The sequence below is a fragment of the Mycetomoellerius zeteki genome, unplaced genomic scaffold (genome assembly GCF_001594055.1).
Source record: "Mycetomoellerius zeteki isolate Tzet28-1 unplaced genomic scaffold, Tzet1.0 scaffold149, whole genome shotgun sequence".
Classification (NCBI taxonomy): Eukaryota; Metazoa; Arthropoda; class Insecta; order Hymenoptera; family Formicidae; genus Mycetomoellerius; species Mycetomoellerius zeteki.
The window spans coordinates 2,589,852-2,604,538 of record NW_017256436.1 but is presented as its reverse complement, the minus strand read 5'-3'; the positions used below and the strand labels follow the sequence as shown (position 1 = coordinate 2,604,538).

At 33.2% G+C, this 14,687-nt stretch overlaps 1 protein-coding gene across 5 annotated transcripts in view; it reads left to right on the top strand.

The window, feature by feature from the left end:
• Positions 1-14,687, top strand: part of Lmpt (four and a half LIM domains protein limpet) — a 132,389-nt gene that overhangs the window by 79,773 nt on the left and 37,929 nt on the right. For 4 of the 5 annotated variants that reach the window (XM_018444201.1, XM_018444196.1, XM_018444202.1 and 1 more), the window contains 3 exons: positions 9,776-9,950; positions 11,847-12,080; positions 12,875-13,084. In XM_018444201.1, coding sequence (XP_018299703.1) covers positions 9,776-9,950; positions 11,847-12,080; positions 12,875-13,084 — 619 coding nt within the window. Of the gene's footprint in view, positions 1-4,329; positions 5,070-9,775; positions 9,951-11,846; positions 12,081-12,874; positions 13,085-14,687 lie in introns of those variants that run through there. The other variant, XM_018444199.1, reaches the window with a different exon arrangement.

Below are 14,687 nucleotides of genomic sequence, written 5' to 3'. Positions count from 1 at the left end.
CACACACACACACACACACACACACACACACACACACACACACACACACACACACACAATTGGATGCAGAATACATCTTTTTCCATTAAGTTCCATACATTCTGAAGCCATTGTCACTATAACGTCATAAAGGGTTACCGCTAAAATGAAATAGCGTCATATTTATCTCACCGTCACGATTATTTCGATTACTGGGTCAGTTTCTTCTGTTTATAGTATATATAAAGCAGCAGTAGTGAGGAAAGACGCGATTAGTCAGACATCGCGACTTTCCCCGTTCCATCTTACGAGAACGCCCGAGAGATTTCGTGTGAGACGTGGAGAAGCTGCGTTTTATCGTGCGTTATTGCGTCTATTTTCGACGAGGACTATTACTGGCGTTTATATATAGCGTGCATTTATCTAATTAATAGCTATTAGCCGCACGGCCTCTGATTCTCGGTCGACTTGTCGGCACGATGTTGTGCTAAGTCGAAAGCTTCCGGGCGCCTTCTTCCGCGTGACACCTGTCAGTTCAACCGAGCAATTTACACACCGCTATCCCCATCGCGTGATCTATGAACTTGTGACCTACGAAAAATACATCAGAAATGTTTTCGTAGATTTTAATGATGCTATCGTACGACGAAAGTTTCTCTTCCTTTTTTATCAATCTTAATATTTATTATTCTAACGTTAATTTGTCCTGTGTGATTAGGTACAATCCAGAACAAAAGTTTGGAAACACTTTTTAAAAACTGACATGTTTAGAATTATAATTCGAGATTAGATCTCGAATTACATTTCTAAAATATTGTTTGTACACATCTCCTTGAAACATTATGTTCTTTTACAAGTTATTGCAAAGAATATTGCCAAAGCCTCAATAGTCGAATTAGGAGGACGCTCACACGGAATATGAGAGATCCGGGCTGAGGTAATATTTTTCGCAATAAAATTATTCGTAATTTTTAAATGTCTTATTAACAATCTAATTATTAATATTTATATAAGATGATTATTATTATAAAAATTATTAAATTGCTTGTCAATTTAATATGTGGCATTAATACTCTAGTTCTGTTTATGATTGAGTTTCAAAACTGAAAAAGGTTTTAATGCGCGGTTTCAATTTGCGAATTGGATTGAATACGTATATAAATGCACACCGAAATATTTACACATTAAGATCCGCTTTGATTGAAAATGGGATTTCTCTTTCTTAATTTGACGTTTTTAGAATTATTTAATCAAATATTCATAACAATGTTTCTTTAATAATAATTCTTTAGATCCAGTAACTGTTATTAGAATTAAAGAATTATTTTCAAAAAATATATTGTTATGGATATTTGAGTAAATAATCACAAAAATGTCAATTTTTAAAAAATGTTTTGAAACATTTGACGTGGAATGTATGTATATTTCATAGATAAGCATAACTCTTATTTAGAGAAATGAAAGATACAACCATTTTTCGAAATGCTTCTCGTACCGCTTTTTGTAGCGATATATGTTGTATTTTGCGGATAATTATTACAACGATTATTATTCCACACACGTGTCAAGATATGCCGGGAGTCCTAGTTTCAGATTTTACTCTTGGCAGAGCGAATCTGTAACTGACTAACGGGCATCCTCTCTACCACGATGATTCACCTGCGGACGAAATAGCCATTTTCCAGGTAAAGCTGTTTCCGTGATGGAAAAGCGTACGTGCCCTATTAAATAAACGTCATTGTTCTCGATTAAAGTAATCCATTAATTCACTGGGTGCGTGCCGCGTAGAGGTACCGCCTTTTCTTATTTACGTCAATCCGCCTTTATACAGTTTTCATCGACGCCGGCCGGCATGTTTTATTCAGCGCGTGCAATATAATTGTGCAAAAATAGCAATTCGAGTTAATGCATTTCCGCGAATCACGTAAAATGTTAATATCGAAGAACCCGTGTTCTTTTGATTGCGTTTTTGCGATGGAATTGTGGGAATATCATATGCGGTCGTTAGCAGTCATTATCTTAATCGTGTAATTTCTTTTTAAAGAGAAACAGATTAGTTTAAAAGAAAGTTGTAATCTACTTTCTAAATGTAGATCACAACTTCTTTTTTAAACTAATTTCGAGAAAGTATTAAATTATTTACATATTTTAGTTCCAAAATATAACATTAATATAATCCTGTTTAAGCAGTGTATGTTAAATATTTAAATATCAATATTTTATAAAAATTAATATTTTATAAAAACTCGAAAAATAAATTTACTATATGTAAAATATTCATTATTTTTAGCGACTGGAAAATTACGACAAAAAATGTATTACAATGAATTTAATTTAGTGTAGAATCGTAAAGAGTTATCAATATATATCGATATGTTCCGACAATCCAAAAATTCCATTAATTTAGCGCCCAAAAATTTTACCATTTTTTTGACAAATCAAAGACGGACGATACCGAGAAGTTGACCGCGTTCCACTATCTTCACTGTCAGACTTATCGGGATAATCTGCTAGTTGGACAGCATACGGCACTTTGATATTATTCGCTTAATGTGTATATGAGAAACTACATGCGATCGTGAACGTTCCTTAAAACCATCTTGCAAGTCGATCACGTGTATCGATCGAAAGATTAGCTTCACGTCATCTGACGCGTTTACGTTTTTGAAAATTACTCAAAGCCATCTGACAATGTGTTTCATGTATAACTGTATAATAATATACATTTCATGGGCAATGAAATACTTTTTAAAGATATCTTGAAAAAAATAAATTTCAAAACAGTAAAATATACAAATCAATTCTTATTATTATCAGTGTAATTCTTTTAACAGACATTTATTAATAATTAGATAAAAAATTAATTACGAATATATTTTAAAAGCTACAGAATATTAAATAATAATAAAATTAATCGGAAGTAACTTCAAAATATCTGATTCAAAGTTTACTTAAAAAAACGTAACATGGTAAAAAAAAAATCAGATTTATGTGTCAAAATTTTTGTATACCATCGAGTCATTACTCATGCATGATGTAATTCAAAGTAGTTACTCCATCGGATCAGTTCATGCACGTTTCAGTGTTATAAAAGAGAGAAAGAGAGAGAGAAATAGAGAGGGTGAAAGGATGAAACTGATCAAACGAGACTGCCCTCGAAACGTCAAATAAACGGCTTATTAACTTGGCCAGCAGTCAATCTTATGATTGACGATTTAATTTTTTTAATGTCAAGAGGGATTCGATCTCTGCTCCTCCGAATCCTTTTTCGCCATGCGTTATAGCGGGACGGGGGGCCGACGATCTTTCCTCACTATAAATAACCGGATGACTGTGAATCGCCGCGATTTCCGCAATGAAAATAAATTCAACGATATGTATGTGCGCGTATGAGCGAGCGAGCTCCCGTGCTTCGTTCGCCCGTCGTGCATCCCCGGCACGATTTGCGCATAGCGGAGCGCTGCAATTATTTTCGCGAAGACAGCAGGCACCCACTCATCGCCGATCGTAAAATAAACCGCGAATATCGATTTGCCTAAATTATAAACTACGCTCACGATATATGACGCCGACATGGTGTTTGCATTATGATGTCCACGCGTCTCGTTTAACGCGAAGAGATAAACCAGATTATCTTGCGTGAAACGCATCTGATAAGTGTGTGCTCGACTCTCTTAAGTATTCTCACAGCTTACGATGTATTCTGTACCCAGATAATGCGGCCACACTCTCGCATTTGCATTTTTCATTCTTTTGCAAATAATTTGCTATGTTTGCATATGTAATATCTATTACTATATTCAATTTTTTGTAATATTTTGTAATATTTTCTTTAATAATTAATCTTTAATTAGTCCATAAATATTTTTAAAAAGATAAAATATGTCTTTTTTTGCTGAACATTATATTAATTATTAAATTTTTCGACATCTTATGTTTATTATTTAAAATATTTGTCACATTTTATATTTATTATATTACTATATTTATTATTAATTAAAATAAAAAGGATATATTTTATTTATCTTATATTACATTTTCAAAAAAAGAATTGGAAAATCTTATTCAGTAGTTTTCGAAAGATATTTTTAAAAAATTTGGGAACATATTACAACTAAATTAGAAATAATAAACCTTTTATGTAGAATATATTTCTTATAGAACATATTACCAAGTTTAGTATTAATTGGATATATTCTTTCATCCCAAAGCTATGACTCGTTTTCTCCGGGTACATCGCAACAATTTTAACAATAGACTACTTTGATGACTGTCATCTTTTAATTAATGAACTAAAAATAATAGTATTATCTTGGAAAATCATTCCCAAATGATCTTTGTGCTATCATAAACTATCTTGTTTATTTTGGGGATCCAAATTGATGAACTAAGATAAATAAGCTCAGTTTTGAAAGAAATTAGTATAGTTGAAGACAATAATGAAGAAAATGAAAGTGACAAAAAAATAAATTCAAAAACCATGATGCCGATTGCCGAGTCGGCACCCTGAACGAGCGACTGCAGAGGCGTCACACGACGCCGACCTTACTTTCGGGACCGAACTTGGGCCCGACGAGGATGAGCCCGAAGGGACCCGGGAGTCAGGACGGCCCGAAGATGGAGGTGCGGGTGTCGTGCATACCGACGCCCGGCGCCGAACCGCAGGGCATCCGCGTCCGTATACCGGAACCGAAGAAACGGCCCATGAGCCCACCTCTTCTCGAGTCCACGATGCGAACCAGGTGTCCGTCCGTCCCGGAGAAAGACTTCTACCGCAAGACCTCGTCCTTGGAACGGCGGGACCGTTACCCAACTCTATCCGGCGCGGAGATTAAGCGGGGCCTTATGTCCAATTCCGCAGAGCCACTACAAACACGCAGGCGGAACCCGATGCTGGACCGGAAGAATCGCTATCCGACTATCACTGGTGCGGAATTCAAACGAAGTTTGGCGATTGGCAAGTGTCCTCTCGAGGACGGTCTGGATCTCAGCTTAGCACCATGGCCCGGCATGAAATGGGCCTGCGTCCGAGTGCTGCATCTCTACTGCAAGGTGTTCGACCAGTTCGAGCTGTTTGAGCTGATCGTTAGGTAATTGCATGTGGTGGCTATAATGACATGCCTGATTTGATAAACATGGCTCGTACAAATAAAAAGAGTACAGTTGTGAATCTACCTTATGTTATTAACATGTTATTACATTTACAGATTTTCATTATCTTCACAACGTACTAAATTTTAGATTGTGTCATATTTAAAACTCTTGCCGATTACTGCAGTATTTTGGCTTTTATCCCTAAGATTATGATGTTAGAAGCAAGAAACATTCATAAAGAAAATTCTTGCAAATTATATTGTAAAATGTGAGTATTTTTAATAAAATAACATTTGCAATCGATAAAACAGATTTGTAAAATGTACCAAAAGTTTTCCTTATATGCCGGTAATCAATAAATAACTATATATTATACAGTATTTAAAACTGAACTTATGTCTAATTAGAAAATGAAATAAGCTATATGATAAGTTATATATGACCTGTCAAAGTGAGATAAATACTATAATTTTATTCTATTTTAGAATAAAAAGAGAGTTGAATATATTTTACAGTGTACTCTATCAAATGCAAATATTTATTAAAAAGTTTTATTAAAAAGTATTTCTATTTTAATATATTTTGCAAGAATTTTCATTATGTGTTTTCTTAGGTTTGACGTCATCAATCTGAAGACACGTGGTGAGTGATCAGGAGCCTTAACTTTCCGAAGCTGATACCAAAATTATAACATAGTTATTGACAATGAATCTGTAAAATCTATTTAACTTATATGTTAATTAAAAGGCACTAATTAATTTTCAAAAAACAAAAATGACATAACTTGTTCCAAGTTTACAGATGAAACGTTATAAAAATTAAATTATTTGACATTTTTTATAAGGAGATTTATAATTTAATGAATCTAATAGACCCGCTGTCCGGAAAGGTTAAAGCAATCGTTAAAAAAATATTGCAGATTACAATATGGAAAATTTCTATTTTTCTTTTATTAAATTATTCATAAAATGATCGCACGAGACAAGACTAAAAAAATCAATTTGTTAATATAAAATTAAAATTGTTAATATAAAATTAAATTGAAACGTGACATTTATAATCATATCTAGAAGATTCTTTTAGCAATAAGATCTTAATATTATAAAAAGAGAATAAAAGTGCTTTTTTAAGAAGAACCTCAATCAAAGTTAAATTTGATTCCATTGACTCGGAATTGCTCGGATTTGTTTACGAAAGATTTTACTACATGGTCCGATCCATCAACGTGGCTTTTAGGAGATCGCTAAAGCCCAGTGAATATAGCACGAACGCAATTAGCTGCGTTAGTATCTATTAGGCGAAGCCTCTAACAGTTTCCCCAGTGCTTTACGATGGAAAACGGCGGGCAAGCTGCGCCAAGCCAAACCCAACCGAATGATTTATGTTGGATTACGTTTGTAGGTTAACGAAGTTGATTTTTCACGCTGCCACGTTTGCTTGCGCGAACCAGATTTTATCAAGCACGCAGCTTCTCTCGCTTCTTCTTTTATCATTACACAACATGCAAAGATTATCATCAGTTCTGCGTATGATTCTCTAATATTACAGAAATAATTTTTTTTCTCTAACATCAGATCTTTTATAACACGAGAAACTTTTTTCATCTTCCTTTTTTCTTCTTGTTTAGTCGCATTAATGTAAGTCGACAGTATGGCATGTTGCGTTTTCATTCCACTCTTTCGATTTTCGTGTTTCTCCTTTGCGCGTTCTCGACATATTTTACGCCTCTGTAAAAAAGAATCTCTCGTGAAATTTATCGTGCTATTTCGTGTGTCACGTCTACCACTTATAAAATTAATTCGCCATATTGATATCTGATATAAACTCGAAATAAAATTCCTCTTTGATGTTTTTAAGTCTCGATTATATTGAATCATAAAGTAAACTGAACACTTGGCAAAAGATATATTATCGCAAGTAAATAATGAATTTCTAAAAATGGTATGTAAGAAGTAGTTCTGTGTGAACTCCTGCAAAAAAGTTATCGTCTGCTAAAATTTATTGTTAAATTTATGATCTCTAAAAATAGGATATGATAAAAAATGAGTACCATAAATTTAGTAATATATTTCGTATATCATATTTATCTTTTTTTTCTTATATCCATGACTCATCGAGCGTCTGACTTTTTTGCCATAACTAGGTAAGAGATAAAAATAAAAAAGAAATTTCGAACGTGTTTGCTATCAATGTCGACAGTAAGTGTATATGCGCACAGCAATCGTCGACGTGAATTCGAATGAATTATGATCCACGTGCAAGTATAACGTTATATACGTTCACCGAATTAACGAGGCGTCAACATTAATTTGCATCCAACCTCGCGTAAAATATTGAAACGCGTTCGACAAGACACGAGGTTAAACCTGGCTGTAACGAGGGCATTGAGGAAGCGGACGAACGGATGCCTTCTAGGATCTACGAGAATCTTTTATAGCGCAGGATTCCGTGAAACCGCGAGTTATGGTTCGTTAGCAAATAAGATGATTGCACGACTGACATTATCAACGTGACATTACGGACATCGCCAACGATACCCCGGAGACGTTTTCTACGATGAGAAGTAATCGTCCTTGACATCCTGCATTCTTATGTATTATCGTTCTTGTTGTTTATCGATTTTAAAATTTTACATATTAAACAGGAAGTTATAAAATATAGTATTAAAAGAGAATTTATTATTTTATAAAGCAGATTATTTTTATTATGTTTATACCTCTATGTGTAATAAAACCATATGTAATAAAAATATTTTATAAATCAAACATTTAACAAAAAGATACATTAAAATATTAAAAATAGTTGAAAACTTGCGGAATTTTAATACATATGTTATTTTGGTATATGTAATATATAATTAAGAACTATAGCATATGTAAAAATCACCAAAGAAATTAGATAAATACAATAAAATATTATTGCATATTAATAACTTATAAATAAATCTTATTTACAATATTTAAATAACAGCATGCGTACATACAAATAAAAATATATCACACATTCAAAGTGAAACTAATAACCCATTAAGATTAATAGAATTGTGATAAAAACTAAATAACAATTTATATTTGAATAAGTAAGGCGAGGAATAAATTACTATTAAATGCAAAATATTAATTTGCAATGAATGTTCGTTGTTTTACGCCAATGAGTCCTAAAATGAAAATAAAAAGCACGAGAATAAGAAGGAAAAGGAAACTCTTATCTACGTGATAATTCGAATCCTTATCCCGCTGTTATCATGTACAAAGCATAGATATAGCTGCGAGAGAAGGTCCCCTCGTATTTAATGGCAAGGGTCTCGGCGGCCTTGGAACCGACATCCGGAAGGGTGCGGTAAAGCTGTGATAAACGTCCGGCGCAAATGCATCCCCTTGATTATACGATCGCCGTTCGATACAGTGTTGGTATCGATCTGCGGTCTCTCGCGCGCTCTTTTCGCCAATAAAAATTTCCTGTCGCACCCACGCGTTACGTACATACACGGAAAGAATGATTTGGCTGATGTATCTAGAAATTTATTTAGATGCAAATCTGAAAATAATTTTGTTGGACCATCAAAATAATTAAGTAGGACACATAGGCTGATTACTGGAATGTCAAAAGTTTTTTGCAGTATTATTTGTCATATGCTTAAGTTTCTTACATAATTATTTTGATGGTCCAGCAAAATTAGTTTCAGATCTGTATCTGTCTACTCTTTAAATTCTTTGGAGTAGAAACTCACTCTAAAAAGTGAAAATTGAATCAATCATGAAAAAGAGCGTCTCAATTTTTAAAAATGATATTCCACTCCAAAGAATTTAGAGAGTAGGTAGATATAGATCTGAAAACACTTTTGCTGGACCATAGCGACAGTTGTTGTCCTCATCTTTTTGTAATGTCTTACTTAATTAATATTACACTTAATCAATGACTTAATTAATTAATGCATCAATGGCGTTTAGTTCCACAGCATGACAAAATAATAATTAATACTCTCTAAATCTGAATCAGTGGATAGTCACTAATTACCCACTGGCATACTTGGCACTGACAATCAGTGAAGTTCAATTAAAAAAGGAAGAATGTTCGAGCACATTATATAACTAAAATATTGATATTTGTATGTTAATTTCAATCTTCCAATTCCATATTTATTGAATTTATGCACTAAAACAAAGTTGGTTAGATCACATAATAAAGATCAAATAGGTTAGGGATCTCACATTTCATTCACTGATTATCAGTGGCATACTTGGCACTGATATCAGTGATTATCCACTGATTCAGATTTAGAGAGTAAATGGTGATAATTGTCGCAAAGCTATTCGCGAGTATTTAAAGTTAATGCAGCAATGACTAATAAAGCGTCGCGTCGTAGTAAAATTAAAGAGAAAATATAACGCAAATTCCAAAATGAAAAATATTATTGGCACTCGGCCTAATTATGTGATTATCGACGCACAAGCGTGACACATGTAAAGGTAATAAAACTTTATTGATTATCTCACCACAGCGCGCCATGTCTGGAGTTAATGAACTTGCACGCAGCAAATATTTATCAGAGAACTTCTTTTCTCGACGAAAAAGATTTAATTGAAAAAAGTTTTAATTGAGTTGAGATCTTATATATAATATTTATATCCGTCTGTCTTGAATAGTGAATTGCACAGAAGATCTGATTCTTAATAACAATGTTTCTTTTTTTTTTTTCCAGAAAGAACTGCACTAGCTGCAAGTGTCCACGCGAGGCCCACGATGTCTGCCACGAAGAATGGGTATCCGTCAGATCCCGTTTGGGACTTAAAGACGACGAGTCGAACGGACCTATTGGTGTGGATCCCAGAGAAAGAGGTCTCGCTTGGGTACCTCCTGGACTTCCGTTGCATAAGGTGAAGTTTTTTTTTTGTTTTTTTACATTTTTGTATTGAAAACGAGTATTAAAATAAAAAAATAACCCCAAAAAAAGGGGTCTTTTTCGCCCGTTTTTGGACCCTCAATGTTTGGACTGAACTGTGTGCCAAATGATACCTTACAATGAGATATTAATTATCTTAATTAAGAAATTTCAGGACAATTGTTATCATAACTGGAGGGAGTGTTACGTATATTATATCCATGCGAAAATCCAATTTTTTTACATTTAAAGCGTCATTTAGCTAAATATTTCATGGACAGGTAGAGCGGACTAAACTGAATCAAAAAATCCTCTACCATTTTGCAATTTTCGCAATAGTTAACAAGATATTAATTACATTGCCAAAAATTGATCTTCAATAATTTTTTATTCAAATACTATCAATTTTATAGAAAAACTGCAAGAGACAAAAATTGTTTATTTTTTCAGGAATTTTTTCAGAATTTTTTAATACCGTATTTTCTCATGTTAGTAAAAATAAGAAAATGTAGTACTAAAAAGTTGATAAAAAATTATGAAAAAATTTTTAGAGCTCTATGAAAAGAAAATAAACAATTTTTATCTCTTGCAGTTTTTCTGTAAAATTGATAGTATTTGAGTAAAAAATTATTGAAGACTAATTTTTGAAAATTTTTAGTAATTAATATCTTGTTAATTATTGCGAAAATTACAAAATGGTAGAGGACTTTTCGACTCAGTTTAGTCCGCTCTACCTGCCCATGAAATATTTGGCGATTATTTTGGGATACCCGTATAATAATAATTCGATAATGGACTTTGATTTCACCTCCCCAGCTCTGAAAACAATTGTCACCTCAACTTGAAACTTCTCTGTGATTAACATCTTATTATAAGGTACCATTGGATACAGAGTTCAGTCGCAAAATCGAGGGCCCCAAAAAGGGTGATTTTTGGAGTCACAAGTTAGTACATATATTATATATGAAGAAAGAAATATCAATAGAAGTTACTATATAGAGAATAAAGCATATTTCATTATCAGTATCTGCATATTTAAAAATTAATGCTTTTAGAAGAGATCAATTCGCATAAACCGCATTCTTTTTCTTTTCCTTTCACTGTTAAATAAACAACTTTTTAAAATATTCTTTAAAAATTCTTCGATTTCAATTTGATTTAATGTTTTCATATCATCAGCAGATACACAGAATACCCATCTTATTTTTATTTTTTAAAAGTATTCTCATTTTTTATTTTCTAATTAGACATAACTGTGTCTATCACAATTCTAATTTTTGGATCTCACAAAATACGTTTATCGTTGTTCATGCACAGACAGAGTTCAGCACAGCTGACAAAGGTGGTTTCCCTAAACGACCGTTTGCAGTTTATATCGCGAAGCGAATGGGATAATAACGGGTAGTTGTGGGCGGAAGAAAGGTAGAAGCGAAGCATAGTGAAATAGACGTGCGAGACGTTTGACGGCCGACGAGAATCCTGGCGTGCCGCCAGCCTTCAGTATTTTTCAAAAAATCCCGGCGCGAAGCTTTACGGCTTAGAACTGGTCTTTATCACCGCCGGTGTGTTTTATTACGGACACTCTTCACGTTTTTTTTTATGAGTCACTTGCGACCGATCAGCACCATGATGCATTTACGATGTTTTTAATGCCAAATATTGAAACCGCATCGCGTAGATCGTTTAGACATATCTTTTCACGAAGACCAACACAGACGAAAGAAAATCATGATGTTCATATAGAAACTGAAAAAAGCTGACATTCTATAGTTCCTTTAGAGAAAAGTGAATTACTTATTTGTACATATTTGCAAAAGAAATTTTATTAACATTTACAAGCAGAAATATATTACAGCTTATGTAATTAAAACTGATAAATTGTTTCTTGCAGGTGGAAGAATATTTCACGATGCTACCGGAGATCGCTGTACCAAGACTCGGCACGCCTGGCGAACGGCACAGAGATCGTCAGTTAGCAATCCAGTTGCCTAAACAGGATCTAGCAAGGGCCTATTGTCGCCATTTGGATCCCAAACATGCCAGCAGCGCCGATGATTTCATGGCCGCCAGGAATGAGATCGCTCTGGACATCGGTAGCGTACAAGAAGTTCTTGAGAGAGATCTCGTGAGTATAGAACTTTCAGCTTCAATAGCAAGTAAAAAAAATTCTGAAAATTAATATTGTAAGAAGTTTTAGGATTATTGAATACAAAATATTAATTTGTAAGGAATTAATGTTACGTTTATTCATAATATCTAGCATGTCCGCATTTCCTCTTATGATTCAACTCTTTTCTGTCTCGTTCTTGATTTTCAGTGATTAAGTTCAGAAAAAACAATTTAATAAGCGCTTTACGCTGCTTGGATTATAGTTTTAGATTTGAATTGAGGTAGGACTATTCCTTTAGATCTAAAAATATAATGCAATTAGTACAAAGTGCTTATTTTTTTGCTGAACGCATTTTTTAAACAATATCCGGCTATCGAAAACGCGTTTGAAATAAATTTACAATTTATATACAATGTTTTATGATGCGCAACCTATAGGTCTGCGGACCGCATACTGTCCACCTGTAAATTTTTGCAGTTCGCCGGATCCAGCCGGATAGCCAAAAATAAAAAATCATTTTCTATATTATGCAAACGAAATAACCATTATACGACTTGCAAGAGTCCTATTATCTATTTCTGAAAATAATCTTCTGAAAATACAATTCTTAAAAAAAAAGGATGCGTGTTACTGTTTTATGTAATATAAAATTTTCGATACTAGAATTGCTCACCAATTGCAAAATGAGATCTTTCTGTAAAATGAAAGAGAAATGAAACTTAGGAGATTAATATTGAAATTAATTCTGAGTAGCAAATTAATCCGTGTCAACAACGTAGAAGTTTCTAATATCCAGGCTTTTCTTTCAGGAGTGCGGCGTGTGCGAATCGTCCCTGAAATACGGCAGCCTCGCTGTGTCAGCCAGCAAACTGGGTCTCCTCTATCATCCGACGTGCTTTAGATGCGCGGATTGTAAAGAACTCCTGGTCGATCTTGCTTATTGCGTGCACGACGACATGCTTTTCTGTGAGAGGCATTATGCGGAACAACTTAAACCAAGATGCGCTGCATGCGACGAGGTAAGTACCCATATTTGTACTCACACATAAAAAAAGAAAGCCGTTTACATTACATATAAAATAATATTGGCGACTATTGTCGAACTTATATATTCGCAAATTGTTACTGCATAAAACTTCATAGAAATTTATGGTACTTTGACTGATACTACAATGTATGTATTACGAAATTTTATGACTTGAAGAAATAATATCTATATCTGCCTTGAAAATTTATTTTAAATTTCATTTGCAATTTTATTTGAATTAAAAAATTTACTTTACACTTTAAGTTTAATATTTATTTTTATTATTTTTACAAAATGTAGATTAATCCATTGTTACCATATAAGATTTTTAATTATTTATATTTAAATTTAAAAAAAAATATATATATGCTTAGAAGGGACTTTCAATATTTGAAATAACGATAACGAAAACAAGGCTAATGAGAGTCAGCGCGGAAAGGGGTGTATAAATTATTAAATTAGAAAATTTATTTTATTCCATTTAATATACGGTATTCTCTTTATTCAGAATTTTTGAACGTTTTAACTCTTTTTGGAGTCCTCATCAACAATCAGATATACATTCTTAATCAGTATCAGTTTAGCAATCCGCCAAAATTGGATCACTCACAGATTGCCAAAACTGAAGTGGATTCTCGACAGACGCCAAACATCTCATAAAGCTTTGGAATGATGTTAACATACACAAGTAATATTAATTGTTAATTTACAAAGTAATACCTTTCAATGTACGACTGAATTTTTTGACATGTTAAGAGAAAACTATTTAAACTCCAATTATAACGATATGGAATATTGAGTATGTCAAACATCAAATGGAGTGAAGTGAATTTTCTGATTTAACAATTTGCACATCCCTTCCCGCGCTAACTTTCATTAGTCTTGAATGTCTTTGGTATTATTCTTTTATATTCAAATATCTTTGATGTTTGATGGTTTATACGATAAGTTATACGACGTTCCATATAAATATAAATAAATTTTAAAGCCATGTATAAAAATCAAGTTCAATTGGTAACATTAAATTTTGTAATATGCTAGCGTCAAGATGTTTCAAAATTATTCAAACTTATTCAAAAGTTATATAAATAAATGCATGATTGATATAAAAATAAGTAAGAGACTTATAAAGATAAGTCAGAGACATTCGAGATACTTAAAATGTTTAGTTAAAATTTAAAAAGACATTTGCTGTCCATATAAAACAATAGTGGATAATATCTACTAAGAACAAAATTATCTTTGGGCGTTAATGAAGAAAAACCGCCGAAGTAGTCGAGGTAGGTAATTGTCAGACCGCAGTGGTCAGCGAGTTTATCCTCAGCCATCTACCTTACCGGCGACGGTACGTATCTACTTACAAAATGCAACGGTCTGTGAAACTGAAATTGGCACAGATATACTTGCAAAATGCGTGAGCTCGATAAAAGCGAAATTGTACAAAAAGCTAAATAATACAAAGTATAAATGTATAAAGAATACAAAAATAAGAGATCACAATCGTAGCATTTGATTTACATTTTAAAACAATTTAAAACTGAAAAACTGTACAGAATCGATGATATGCAAGCCGATCATATCTGTACCCGAATGCA